Here is a 15,606-nt window from a genome sequence, read left to right as displayed (position 1 = left end):
TGAGACATATTTGTTTATTTCATGTTAGCCCTACCATCATCCTCTCATATGTCATCAAAAAACAAAAAAACAAATGGTAAGATGTAAATTATATCCAGAGAAGAACTTTAGCAATATTATCTTGCTAAGCCGTTCAGACAGTAAAATCGACTTTTCTATGTAAAAATTGGTATTTTATTCTGTTTGATGATTGATATGCTTGATTTGCTTGATTCAAGTATATATTTCAATTTTTGTTCTGCGATTGTCAAAAAAAAATTATGTCTCAGTAAAATGAGATAGAAACCAAACATGCTTGATTGGTCTCTGTGTGAGAGAGAACTGTCATGAACCACAGTTTTAATGTAAGAGCCGTCATACGCAAGGCTGGAGACTTGATCAAGTCTAAATATGAAATCATCAAATGTGCTTTCATGTCTATTATCTTTATTGAGCGATTTATTTTCAATCATGGAGACGGGTTTTGCAAATGTTTGAATCCAAAGTATTGCAGCTCTCAACATGACCTACTGTAATGATGCCATTGTTTTCAGAGTCAGTCATTTTGTTAATCTGCTACCGGTCTTGAAAACATGACAATGAAAACAAAGGCCAAATAAAAGGTGTCTGACCATAGTGGCTCAATGTGACGTGACAGATTTACTATTTTTAGACTAGGATACCTTCAAAATGGAACAAGATGTCTCTTAACTGTTTGGAGGGAGGAGTTGTTCACAGATATCTCTGTCATATATGCCAAAGGTGATGGTTGGGTGTGTGCCCCCTTTAAGCTAAGTTAATGGTTGGGTGTGTGTCCCCTTTAAGCTAAGGTGATGGTTGGGTGTGTGTCCCCTTTAAGCTATGGGTTCATATTATTTTTGTGCTAATATGGATAAGATCATAAACGCTCATTCTGTCACTTGAATAGAGGACAACAACATTGGCAGCAAAAATGTGTTTATAAAGTCAAAAGGTGAATACCTGTAGTCATGCTCCAAGCTTCAACCAGCATATTGCTGACAACTTCAGAACACTTTTTCTGATTACAAGTGTCCTTTAATTTCTAAAATCTTCTCAATTTGTGTTCTAATTTTCAAGAAATATTGTACCTAGACTGATATATTTTAGCTCTTTTTTTACTAATTCCACAAATCTAAAAGCTGCTTCTGATAATTGTTAGTCTCTTAGATGCTTCACTCTCTTTGTGACGAAACTGACGTGTACAGTACTAGGAATTAAACCACTAACGTCAGTTGACCAGCGTAAAGTTGTGACGCTCATAATAAACTACCGCCCAAGTTGTGGGTTGACATCCGGCAATTAGGACGTGGATCGTACTGATAGGATTTCATTTATGAAAAGTGAAAGTGTCTATTTCAGTTTGCTTAGTAAATAAAATTCCCGGAATCGGACAATTCATATTTGTTTCAAACAACTGACTTTGGTACATAAATTAAGTGGCGAGTGAAACCGTCGTCTTACCAGAATAATTTTAATCACCTGTAGATGCAGTTAAATGTTTTTTCCCCTTGTAAAATACTTTGTTAGGTGGTTTCCCTTAAATTTTCTCATCTTTTCATTGTGTTATAAAAATAGAAACTTTTAGAAAATGTCGGAAAGTAGAAAATTACACTATAATTCAACGTAAAGAAACCTACCTGTATGAAGGGATGTCACATGATCTACAAGCTTTCTAAGGCCCAGGGTAATTTTCCCGGTGAAATTGTGATATGGTGTTAATTTAGTTGACAAAAAATAAACCAGAAAGTATGCCCTAAACTTTGTATTGTCTCTTATGGAACAATGAATTGTTTCTAATGAAACATTGAATTGTTTCTAATGAAACATTGTCTTATGAAAATTTGTCTAAAATGTCTTATGAAAATTGTCTTATGAAAATTTGTCTTCTGAAATTTGTCTTATGAAATTTTCTTATGAAATTGTCTCTTATGAAACAATGAATTGAACTTATGAAACAATGCATTGTCTCTTATGAAAAATGAAACAATGAAAATGTAACATTGAATTTTTACTATTGACACAAAGGCCATAACATATCAGTGATAGGTGTTCAACATTAATACGAGCTTAATTGATTTTGATTCGTTGGGTGTTTCCATTATTGTTTCGTTGAGTGTTTCCATTATTGTTTCGTTGGGTGTTTCCATTATTGTTTCGTTGGGTGTTTCTATTATTGTTTCGTTGGGCGTTTCCATTATTGTTTCGTGTGGGTGTTTCCATTATTGTTTCGTTGGGTGTTTCCATTATTGTTTCGTTGGGCGTTTCTATTATTGTTTCGTTGGGTGTTTCTATTATTGTTTCGTTGGGTGTTTCCATTATTGTTTCGTGTGGGTGTTTCCATTATTGTTTCGTTGGGTGTTTCCATTATTGTTTCGTTGGGCGTTTCTATTATTGTTTCGTTGGGTGTTTCCATTATTGTTTCGTGTGGGTGTTTCCATAATTGTTTCGTTGGGTGTTTCCATCGTTGGGTGGGTTCGTGACCCACAAACAGGAAGTTCTGGTAAGAATCTGACAACTTACAGCTCGCATTATGAATCATTTTGAAAATTTGAAAATAACTGCAGCTTTGATGAGAGAACTTGTAGGTGCAAAAAATTAAGATTACTGAAACACATATAATTCCACAAGGTATTTCTACCATGTAAACGTAAAGTGTCATGCCAAACCTTTCCCAAGTGTCTTCTATAGTCTCTGTCAATTATAGATTTCGTTTTTTGACCGTTTTTTCCTTCAGCTTGAAGAATACATCAGATTCGCTATCTTGCTGTGGTTCAGAAATTTACAGTAGTGATGACCCTAGACTGGTATGTTGCCATGGCGTACTCCATCGGGAATCAGAGGGGAGACATTGCTGCGGTCCACGTACCTATGATCCTGCCACTCAGACCTGTTGTGAGGACGATCTTACCCAATTCATATACAGCAGACGGGACCGTCATCAATGTTGTGGTGTCCTCCTATACAATACCACCAGACACCAGTGCTGCGAGGGACGGTTGCACTACTTCGAGGCCGGATCGCAATGTTGCGACTCGGAGATTGTGCCCGATGTAGATAGCATCTGTTGCCATGGCAACATAGTCGAGCGATCGCATGGCGAATCGACTGAATGCTGCGGGCAAGTGAGTTACGATGGAAGTTCACAGCTTTGTCTCCATGGTGAAGTTGTACCAAAGACTGAAAGAGATACAAGAAGTTATTACATGGAATGTTTTCCCGGTGAGAGTAACTGCTGCGACGGACGTCTGCTGGATGAGGCTTCAGAGAGCTGTTGTGGCGGTGTGAGTGTCTTTAACAGAATGGAACAAACCTGTTGTGGTGGGTACCTTTATCCCATCCAAAATGGCGCCTGCTGTGGACCGGAGAACAGACCCTTCCATCCCGAGTCTCAACTGTGCTGCGACGGAGTGGTGAAGGGTAAGACAGAGAGGAGCCGTGCCAGTTGCTGTGGAAATACTATCTTCAGCGAGAATGAAGAGATTTGCTGCCAAGGCAAGCTCCACCGGGCTCTACCGGGTGTGACCTCCTGTTGTGGAGAGGATGTCTACGACATTGATGACGAAATCTGTTGTAATAACCAAATCTATGAGACGGCCCAATCACCGGAAGAATGTCGGAGGAGTTTGTCGTGGAGTACAAGTGGGAGAAATGGTGAGATTAAAATGGTTACTTATCCGTAACGAACGGCAGGTATTGATAGTTCTTGGTAACTACAAGAAGTATGAACTCACTGATAGTAAAGATCATTTGAACTTAATACTAAGCAGTCTTTGAAATGGGTTTAAAAATGCACTGTGAACATGCCATCTTAACAGGCGTGTATATAGCTGGAAGGCATGGCCCGGCCATCTGATTGTGAGTATAGCCATGGCTACTCACAATCAGCTGTTCCATTCTTTGCCTTAGCAACACAAATACGGTAAAAAATCTTTACACATTCCATGATAAAGTTATATTTTGAAATTAAAAAATGCTGTATGCCTTTGATAAAACTATATAAAAAGCCAAATTGTGAAAGCAACCTTTTTGTGAGATAATATCTATAACTAGGGTTTAGAGCCACAACTCTTCTAGTATGTATTATTCCTTCATCTAATTGCTCGCCTTTGACTTTCCTCTCCTGTCCTCAGCATTTCTGATCTACAATGTCGTATCTAATGTTCAGTTTTAAGATGGCACCAGCTTCCTCAGAGTTATAGTATTCATGTTTTATGTACACAAAAAATGAAGAAATAGAAATATAATATTTTTGTGGTAGCTAATCTGAAAGTTGCTATTTTGGAAGGAATGTTTGGGGTGCTTTTAAAAGAGAAATGATTATTGCAGCACTTTGTATCATGAGGATGTATGTTTCTAAGTTGGAAATTACAAAGACTCTGTGGCGTTGTGTTAGCATCATTTTAAGCACTATTAATTCATGTTGAACAAATATCATTTTTGATAGTTTTTCAATGTTTGTAATACATAAAAAAAAAATGAAATGAAATGTTGAGGAAATATTTCCTACTTGTTGAAATTATGCGGATTTCAAAACAACTTGTGTACACATAATTGCCAGTCTCGTACAAACCAAGCATCTAACACCGGTTACTTTTGAAATCGCTATCACATTCAACATTTCCGACTTACAGCTTTTCATAAAGGAGTTTAGGCAATAGTTACAGAACATTTTTAGTTTCAAGTCTGTGAAAGTTTGAAAAGGATTGAAAAACAGATTGGGAGTAAATGCTTTCGGAATGTATTTCATAACCTTGCATTACATGCTTTTCGTTTCAAAAAGGTTCACTCCACCGGTCAAATCTATTAAAGAACAAACACCTTTGACACCAAAATGCTGCAATTCACAAGATGTACAGCAAAGAGGACAATAGCTCTGTTCATGTGTTAGGATATTACTATATGTTAATTTTTCTCTTTTTACTTATTTTGTTTTATGAAAGTGACAGTAAACAATGGTGGGTTCGTTAAAATGGGGATGAGAGGGAGTAAGGGGAAAGGGTAACTGTTATTGAAATGCTCTTTAAATTGTTTTTTATCATATTGCCTCACAAACTTTGCTGTTTGAACACTCAGGCGTTTACTAAACATGCACCACTCGTTGGCCTCAAATTTCTTTCCAAACTTTGTCCGTCTAAAGTCTTGTTCCTCGTATTAAATAGTTATACTAAAGCCAATTTTTTTTAATTTTTTTTTGTGGTCACAGAGCTATTATCAATGAACCTCACATTTATGAAAACGTTTTGGTGTTTCAAAACACTGAATGTTGTTCTAGGTCCATTTTATCTACACTTATACCCATTCCTAAACACCACACTACCGACCCTGCTAACCATGTTGGTGTATTAAACACTTTAACCCTTATTGTCACAGAGAGTGCATATCACTTTACTGCATATGTTATCTTCTGCTGATTTAAGATGACCCACAAACAACCATTAATATCAAGTTGCTTTCACTATCTTGCAGTTATCTTATATGACTAGTGCAGGGGATTGTACATGTATTGACATCTTTTAATATTCTTGCATATCTTTTCAGTCTCATGCATGGAGTTCCCCACAGATGTTACATCTGGTGATCTAGCGGACATGTTACGCAGGTATCCTTCAGTGGTCGTTCTCACACCTCCAACTCTGAGGAGGAGAAAATCAGGCGACGTTTGCAAGGCCAGGGTTACTAAAGTTCTCAAACGTATACCCAGCTCCATTTTACACCTGAAAATAAAGGGCTCATCCATCTCTTTTGGATCGGGATGTCCGTGCTCTGGGAACGGAAAGATCGCTGTCCTGTTTACGAATCAGTCTATCGCTGAAGGGCGGGTTAATCTGTCGTCTCAAGATGCTCTGATGGAGATGAACAAGAAACTCCGTCGAGTTTTGGCGCAGATTACTCAAGGATAATATTTGAGGATGGGACTTAGAAAAAATCTTCAACATACTTTTATGAAAAGTTTATATCAAAATGTATAGCTTAGGCTTCTGTGACATGCTTTGTTACAAAGAACTGATTAATTAGCATACCAAGTTTCTCTGTAAGTGCTTTTAGCATATTCTGCTACTTATAGCATACGCAGAATGTTTGGGTTTGTTAGTTTATACAAAAGCATTAGAACTATTAAAAGCATTATTACAATATATTATTGGAGTATTTCGTTTATCCTTTTGAAGCTGCTTTAATCCTTGTACTATTTGAAATATTATTAATATTATATTGTTGAATTGGAAGCCACCCGACGTGGAAGTTGTAATCCTCAAGCCTTTGTGGGCTTCACCCCCATTCATGGTCGCTTAAGCGCCGTGACATTTTTATTAGCATTATTATTCACGTTGGAGTCTCTTATCAGTATTTGAAGCTTATGGCATTAAATAGATATTATGTTGGTTTTGTAACATTTATTTCTAATACATCAACAAGCTAACAGCATCAAAACTTTGTAAGTGATTAGAACTCATTCAAATTTTAAATCTTTAACCTCTTTACCATATATTCATTTAATTATAGGATTTACAGTATCTGGTTTGTTTGTTTGCTTGTTTTGATCTTCCTCACAGAGAAAGATTTAAAAACAAAACACAGCTCTATGAAAAGATGTCCCTTCCAAAATTCAGCTAAAAAGAAAATAACAATATTAGAATGTTGACTGCTGGCATTTAGTCAAAATCGCTGTGCACAAGTGTTTGTTACTGTTCATTACTGTTCACTCATGTTTGTTACTGTTCATTACTGTTCACTCCTGCTTGTTACTGTTCACTCCTGCTTGTTACCGTGCACTCCTGCGTGTTTGTGTTCATTACTGTTGAATCCTCATTTGTTACTGTTATTCTGTTCACTCCTGCTTGAAAGTGTTCATTACTGTTCACTCTTGTAATGTAAATATATTCTTAAATGGTGCATTACATGTAAAAACATCTCAACGCGTCTCACAACATAAAAATAGTAAATTACAAACAATAAAACCATCAAATTTCCAGTAAAAAAGTTAGCAAAATAAACTTGCTTGTTACTGTTCTTCATTACTGTTCACCCCTTCTTGATACTGTTCATTACTGTTCACTCCTGCTTGTTAGTGTTCATAACTGTTCACGCCTGCTTGTTAGTGTTCATTACTGTTCACCCCTGCTTGTTTGTGTTCATTACTGTTCACTCCTGCTTGTTACTGTGTATCACTGTTCACCCCTGCTTGTTACTGTTCACTCCTGCTTGTTAGTGTTCATTACTGTTGAATCCTCATTTGTTACTGTTAATTGCTGTTATTACTGTTACTGTTTGATTTAGTTTTAACATACAGCTTTTTTTTTAAGTTAAAGTTTTGTATTTTTCTTCCTTTCTTTTCATACGTTGTCAATAAATCAGGTGGTTGTATGTCAGGTCTTCTTTTGCACTTTATTATTACTTGTGTTTAATTATGGTTTGTTTGTTATCGTTTGGTTTGTTTTGATATAATATTCATCTAAAGTTAGTTAATTATTTGAAAGAAATATAAAAACGTTTTCAGCCAGCAGAATTGTCGTGAGGACATCATTTACTCTGTTTTTGCCAGATTCATTAAAAAAAATAAGGAATAGCACCAAATTTGAAAAAAAACTCATATCTGTGATCATGTGGACCTTAAACATGCAGACAGTTTTTCGTCGTTTTTTTTTTTTTTTTTTTTTGGTTATTTCTAAATATACTCAAGTTATGGTCTATGCTGTAACACAGGAAAATTCCCCTTTAAGCCAATTTTTCCCCCACTTAAAATGTCAGAGAATTTAAGTTTAACGAACGATTGTATTGATATGACTTTCTATAACACTATACAGACGTTACCCTCTGTTACCGTCGAGAAAAAAATCTCATTTGGAGCACCAAATTGCATCTGGGGCCACCTGGAAATGCAAAAAAAGTTCCAAAGGGGAGGGGGAACCCCTCCCCTTAGACTCTATCAGTCTTCAGCCCCCCCCCACTCAAAAGTACCTTCCTACGCCACTGTACTAATGTAACTTGCGAGTCTCTCGCCAGCCTCCGACCTGGCAAGTTAGGGTTAACGTCTAAAGCCAACTTTATAATTGTCCTGCCTGCCTCACGGTTGTATAGCTTCCGTAGTTTAATCGAGGACCTTATTCTTCTGACAGTATCTTTCAAATTTGTTCACGCTTTGACTCCCCACCCCCGAAACAACCCTCGTCTCCAGGGGCGGCGATCTGTTTCAAATATTTGGGGGGACATTTGCTTGGATGCAGGCGAATTACTATCAAAGCGGAGTTTTGATAGCCCCCCAGATCACCGGAAATGGCACTTACCGGGCTTGAAAATGACCAACCAGATGTACACTTTTGCTTGAGAACCAAGTTTTTCCTAATAGTTTCTCTTTTTCATTCATAACTTTTTTTCAAGATTGTCACCAGTCACACATCATGTTCGACCTCATTGCATCTCCTGTGGATCATTGCTTCTGTAGGTAATTCTAAGTAACGCCCCATAATACCCGTCAGCCCCACTTTTCAAGGTTTCAAGCCTATTATTTGTTCAGAATTTGAATAATAAATTCACTTCAAAACATACCCATAATGTTGCACAAAATTTCATCTATGGACAACCAATATAGAAAAAAAAAACTCAACCCCTAACAGACCAGTCAAAATTGCACGAGTAGAGGGAAGTATGATGAAGAATGTTGGTCAAGGAATTTTCGAAAATTCAGACAGTTAAATTATTGGTGTACAAATATGAAAACCTCTTTTAACGGCTACTATAAAACTTCGATATCATAGAAAATACCCAAAAAATATGCTCGAGGGGGAGGGCGGTCTCCACCCTTCACCAACCCCCCACCCATCCATGGCTACGCACCTGCGGTTAGAAATCTTGTAGGAAACAGGCCAAATGGAAACCCAGTGAACCCATATCGATGTGGATCATATATATGATTGTACGTACTTACACTCATACACAAGATGCAAACCAAATTTCATTACGGATGCGGTCCGTCTAGCTATTCATTTCGAAAAAAAGGTAAAAACTACTTTTGGTCATATATAGTAACAAATTGTGACACGGTTAGACAGGCGCCTTGCGAGGAATTTGCCAAGGGAGGGGCGAAGCTTGTACCCAGACTTTCTAAGCGTAGCGCCACCATAAGTTGGCGCGACGCGCAAAAGAAAATTTTGGTCGAAAATGCCTCCCAGATCGCTGGAAATGGCACTTCCCAGGCCTTGTAAGTTGCATCTAAGCATTTTCTATTTTGAAATTACTAGCGATATCATAAAAAAATACAAAACATATGCTTAAAAAAAACTATGCCACCAAATATTGGGGGGGGGGGATATTAGATACTATATCCCCCACCTAAAATATTGGGGGACATGTCCCCCCCCCGTCCCCCCCGTCCCCCCCCCCCCCCATGATCGCCGTCCATGCTCGTCTCGCTATAAGTCACCTTCCAGTTCCCTGTCGCTTGCCTAGCGGTATACAAAGATCTCAACATCTACGCGGATTTTGTTACATTGGTCCTGAAGGCAACATATAAAAAAACACAATGCTGTGCATGGTACTTGTACATATAGGGTCGCTGTGTATACGCTTCTACGTGTGGAACAACAAAGGTACAGTAAAATGATTATTTTACACAATCTTCGTGACACGAAGATCCAGGGTTCGATTCCTACCTTCGCCTGATGAGTCCCAAAAGGACGAAACCGGTCGTGAAGTGGAATTTTTCTGGTGCGTTATTCTACATATCTGTCATACCACTTGCTACACATTCAATTCTTATTTACGGGTTGGCTTGCCTATAAAGAGTGGTTATTCTGTGTAAAATTGTGTAAAGATTGTCAGATTCAAAGCGCCAGGGGTGCACTCTGTACAATCTTAATACTTGGGTAATACGCCCTTAATGACAGTTATTCAAAGCCAATTTATACGCTTTAACACACCAGTAGAATCACTGTGGTCGAGTGGTACGGGCTTAGGTTCGTGACACGAAGATTCGGGGTTCGATTCCTGCCTTCGCCTGATGAGTCCCAAAAGGACAAAACCGGTCGTGAAGTGGAATTTTTCTGGTGTGTTATTCTTTATTACCACTTGCTACACATTCAATATATATATATATATATATATATATATATATATATATATATATATCCGTCCTGTAAGAATATTATTTCAGTGGATCAATTATTTGAACATAATGAAAAGAATTAAACACTCTTTCAGCTCAATTGCCATGGTAACATCACTAAGTCAGCTGTTGCAGCTCAATTGCCATGGTAACATCACTAAGTCAGCTGTTGCCAGATGCATTCACAGAATTACACCAACTTAAAGGACTTCTTTAGTGGCAATCTATTGGGTATATGAAAACTAAACTGACTCATTTTTTCATCGCCACAGTCTTAGTTCGGGAATTTTTCATCCTATCATTCAGGAGACGTGAATTTTTGAACCTCGCGCCAACTTAATCTAAATAATTTTCAACAGTTCATAACTATGAGAGAAGGTGACGTCATCGCGGCACTTCGTTTCGGTGGCTGCAGGGATGCTAGTATTAGCAAGCTACATTGTAGCGAGCGAAAGTTAAATATTCTGAAAGTAAAATTGTGATTTAGATGGAATTTCCCCGATGACGTCGCAAGTTAGTGTTCAGATATTTGTTGTTTGAGAGATTTTTTTGGGAATCACAGCCGTACGCGAAGTCTGAACACAATCCTGTGTATTGTATCAAGGCCAAGCTTAGAGTGAGACCGGATCGAGTCTGACCAATGTGCAACACTGACGTCACGTATTGACGTAATTCAGTGTTAGATTCGAATTTTTTGGACAGGACGGGCCAACATTTCAAGCACTCTATCACAGAAAACTAAAACTAATCACATATCAAGGCTTACGGCAATGAAAAAACAAAAAGTGATATGACCAGAAGGAATGGATCACATTTTTCATTAAAAATGCCTTTATATTCACACTCAAACACACACACAAAACCATTCTCCAATCTACAATTTTTTGAGGATTATGGCTTTGATGCAGGAAATATCCAGGAATTGTGTTAAACAATGAACTTCTGCCACAGGAATATCCCTTGCTATATGAATATTTACTTTATGGAATGAATTTTGCTAAGACAATAGCGTTGGTCACATGCTTTTCTTGGTAACGGGCTCTGATTTCTGTCTGATCTATAATAACCATGTTGTTCAGTTAAAGGAGTATACATGCATCTTCATATAGTGTCATAGGCCTATATGTCCGAGTAACATGCTTGCTAGTAATAGTAATTAAATACCGTATTTTGACATAGGTTTTTACATAAGAAAAAACACTTTACATGGGAATCGAGAAAAGGGGCAATGATTTCTGGGTAAAATGAACCACATCCATGGGGTGCCAATGGCATCTAATAAAAAAATTTTAAAAACCGCTCCAAAGTCAAAGTTTCTATACGGTGATCGAAGTCTAACGTAGATATTAGTTCAAACCAGTTACGTTGCGGTGAGAATAAGAAACTAAGCCTTAACATGTCTTGCTTACAAATATTACATAGCCTATAGATCACCAAGTTTTACCATCAAAAAAATTCAGGCAGGTTCAACCTTAAACTAACCACTTTACTTTAAAAAAAAATTAAAAAAAGTTACCCAAGATAGAGATTGTATGGGCTCGAGAAACCAACCAACTTGGTCTACTCTCAAAACCCATGAAGTCCCCTTGATCGAAATTTCATAAAATCATATTGAGTTTGCTTTACTATAACACATTAATTTAAGTCAAAACCGTTATTGCAAAGAATAATCAATTATTACAACATAGGAATCTTGCTTAGGAGGAACCACTGATCTGTACACTAACTAGTGTACAGATCAGTGGGAGGAACGCACGAGAAGCTGCAGGTGAATGTACATATATACATAAGCCCCCTATCGACATCAGTATGGCAGAAACACTCAAATATATATGACAATAAAAGCAACAAGAAAGAGAGAGAAAAGAGAGAGAAATAATAAGAAAGCCGCATGCAAAATTATACATAGTTATCAAGTAGTTAAGAGTGGTAAAGATTTTCTTGAAGAGATATACAGAATTTCGGCACTGAATTTTACGCAGGGAAGAGCATACCTTATAGCATTGGCCCAGTTTAGCGAATGTTGTGCTGAGAAATGGTAAAGCTTTCATATATGAGGTATTAGAGAGCACATAGGTACCGTATACCACAATTTAGAGTAGTGTACATCCGATCGATAGGTTAACCATTGTAGGAAAGAAACAGCTACATTGACCTAAAGTAATGCATATTATCAGTTACCGTCACTGATTTTCTGCCGTTGTATGAATGAGCATAATGTAAGAAACAAATGGTGTGAAGATAAGGGGGACTGAAGGTGATATAAATCAAGTTTTAATTTTTCTGGTTAAATGTTGATATTACTCCAAGCGAGCAGATGGAAGAGTTGGGGTTCAGTATGCTAAACTTGCTCCTCTTCTAGCTCAAACTTTAAACATTCATGATATGGAAATTTGCAATTGCCTTGACAGGCCAAGATCTCAGCTATCATGTGGTGGGTTGGATATGTCCGTTGAAAACTTCTATCTATGCTTTGGCAGGTCTTGAAAGTGACGAGGTTAATGTGTAAGTCAATGAAACGATTAATTGTGGGACGACACTTATGTAGAGAGAATGCTTCGGAAACGAGTATAAACAGGTGTATATTACACGGCGAAAATGAAAAAGAAAGTTGGGAATTGAGCCGTATCTTCAATGAAAAATAAAAATATACCATCTTTTGATAGTGATAAATTTCATAGACAGAGAGAGGATACTTAAATTGGTAAATAAGTGTTGTGGCGAATATCGCCTGTAGATCGGTATAGAGTTGGTACTATCGTTGCCCCCGGGGGAAATATTTTGGTATAGGCTATTTTGGAATCCTAGCTCTAAGAAGCTCCGCTCAAATCAAAAGATGATTTATTCTCTCCTTGACAATTAAAACTTCAATAATTATTTCAAAGATACTGATTGGAAATTATAAATATGTATAAATTATTTGGCCATATTATAATGATCGTGAGTACTAGATGACTCCTTTTCCAGAACTAATTTGTCTTTAGCTATAAAACTGCTGATAAGTTGGAAAGCTTCGGGTCACACGTGATGGAGCATCTGACCATTGATTGGTTCAATAATTCCTATTTCGGAACATCATGAATATTCATCAAATATATCAATGGATGAACCAATCATGAGTCAGAAAGAAAGCAACACGTGGTCCTAACTTTTGGTTATGTTTTTCTTTGTCTGAACATACGGGCTCCTCAGTTAACTAGACGCCTGGAAATGGACCGAGTAATTTCTAATGTATTTCTCTATTAGGACAACGTGGAATAAACGAGGGGGAAATTTGAAGGTCAAAGGTGCAAATGGTAAAAATACCTTGCAGGAGTTTGATAGGAACCTAAAGGAGGAATATAACACCACTTCATGACAATAACGGTATACATCTGAATGATGAAAACGGTGTTGTTTATGTCACATTAGACGAATGATTATATTTGTTCTCTCTCTGTCTCTAAAATGAATAAAGATTGAATCTCAGAGCACCAACTGATGCCCCCAAATAAATATTGTATAATAAGAGAGCTAAGGTAAGTGCGTTATAACTTAAAGGCATTGAAGACTCTTCCCAAACCGCGTGCCGCCCTCTTCAAAAGTTTACTTTCCGTTGCTTGCAAGTGAAGTTTTTTACGTGTCGCTACAAAATGCTGACAGTAATGAAACGTGATACCTAGTTATCTTTTATCTGGACCTGAGATGTCCATCGCTGCTATGTACACTGTGTTGTGGGGTATTGACCTTAGCTGCATGTGTTGACTGTACACTAGTGTCTAATTACCGACGGTAGCAAGCTGTGTGTGTATTTTCTGGGATCGATGGTGGTGTCTAACACTTCTGTTACACCTCATTCGAAACTAGGTCAGATTACCGGCATCAGACATTTGTTTGCGCGCGAGTTTTCAATGCCTTTAAGGTGACTCAAACCCTTATGAGGTAGGATACAAGGAAGACGTGTAATAATAACAATGTCTTTGTATAACTTTTCTTGGAGATACAATTAATGTGATCATTCCAATTGATAGGCTATTACTTTCAATTATTTCACATGAGATCATGCCAGGCGCGTAGCGAGAAATTTGCCAAGGGAGGGGCGAACTGTACCTGTAGGCAAACTATCAGAGCCGTAGATTCGGCATTGAAAACTATCTAAGCGTAGCGCCACCATAAGTTGGCCCGAAGCGTACACGAAAATTTTGGCTGATATTGCCTCCCAGATCGCTGGAAATGGCACTTCCCAGGCCTTGTAAGTTGCATCTAAGCTTGAATTACTAGCGATTTCATAAAAACATACAAAAATATATGCTCAAGGAAGGGGGCGGTCGCCCCCTTCGCCCCCCCCCCCTCCTTGGCTACGCGCCTAGATGATGCACGGCGGTATGACGGCGATATAGTATCACGAGTTCCTTCGGAAACGAATAAATATAGCGCACCGTGATCCTGATTTCTGAGATTCCCTTCTGCGAAGGGGAATATTAAATATAAAACCGTTAGCACCTTTGCACGGAATTATTTAGAATGTTAGAATTATGATATAAAATCACGTTATAATTATGAATTAAACAAATAATAATGAATAGAACGACAAGTTCACACATATGTCATGAAATGTCCTTTTACATTGAAACAGTTGTTAAATACTGAAGGGCGTCGGGTTATTTTACGCCTTAAAGACCATTCAATTAAATACACGGTCGTATAAATGTGTTACTTTACTGCCACAATAATTGTACCGTGGAAAGTTGAGGGGCTGTCACTAAACAGTGTTCCCCTTTCGATGCAGCCCACATTTTCCCCCTCTTTCTACTCGTCATGAATACCTAGAACAGGTCACACTTTACAAATGTAATCATCAAATTAAATTCAATTGATGTCCTTTTCTGGACAAGATTTGGTTATGACTTCAAGTCATATACAATGATTAACATGTAGTGTGTTACACACTGTCTTCACTCTGTCGCTATATTTACAGCTCTCGCTGAATTGTTAAAATTAAGATCTTTTTGTGTGAATTATTTGGTATTTATAAAAAATAAAAAAATAAAATATTGTAAGCGTCCGACTGCAGGTTTATGGTCAACTATGAAGAAGATTGGTATTTTCGGATGTGTGTATGGATGCCAATAAATCACATGCATCTGGTGTGAAAATTATCAAATTCTGAAACCTATATGCAGTTGTGATAATTGAAGTATACCTTGTTACCTTAAGTAGATATATATACTGTATGAAGAGGATATAAGCTTCGGCTTCTATAGTTCAGGTGTAGATGAGCATGTAAGTGTGTTGAATAATATCGACAGTAGTGTGCGAAGGGGGGAGGGGGGCTGATTATTTGTATTGATGATATGTGATTTTTAACAGCCACCTTAAAGTAAATCTATGCTGTAAATAACAGTATAGGTATACTATAATATAATCTACGTACTGAGCACTCTTGCAGCAGGAAGTGAACAATTGAATCTTTGTTTTATATATATATATATATATATATATATATATATATATATATATATATATAT

At 37.4% G+C, this 15,606-nt stretch overlaps 1 protein-coding gene across 2 annotated transcripts in view; it reads left to right on the top strand.

Moving 5' to 3' along the window:
• LOC139971678 (uncharacterized) overlaps window positions 1-7,521 on the top strand; it is a 36,579-nt gene extending 29,058 nt beyond the window's left edge. For both annotated transcript variants that reach the window (XM_071978361.1, XM_071978362.1), the window contains 2 exons: window positions 2,735-3,651; window positions 5,539-7,521. In XM_071978361.1, coding sequence (XP_071834462.1) covers window positions 2,735-3,651; window positions 5,539-5,900 — 1,279 coding nt within the window. In that variant the 3' untranslated portion in view covers window positions 5,901-7,521. The remainder of the gene's footprint in view (window positions 1-2,734; window positions 3,652-5,538) is intronic.
• The last annotated feature ends 8,085 nt before the right edge of the window (window positions 7,522-15,606 follow it).

This window comes from Apostichopus japonicus, chromosome 8 (genome assembly GCF_037975245.1).
Source record: "Apostichopus japonicus isolate 1M-3 chromosome 8, ASM3797524v1, whole genome shotgun sequence".
NCBI lineage: Eukaryota > Metazoa > Echinodermata > Holothuroidea > Aspidochirotida > Stichopodidae > Apostichopus > Apostichopus japonicus.
The sequence above is the reverse complement of the archived record's forward strand: the minus strand, read 5'-3'. Positions and strand labels throughout refer to the sequence as shown.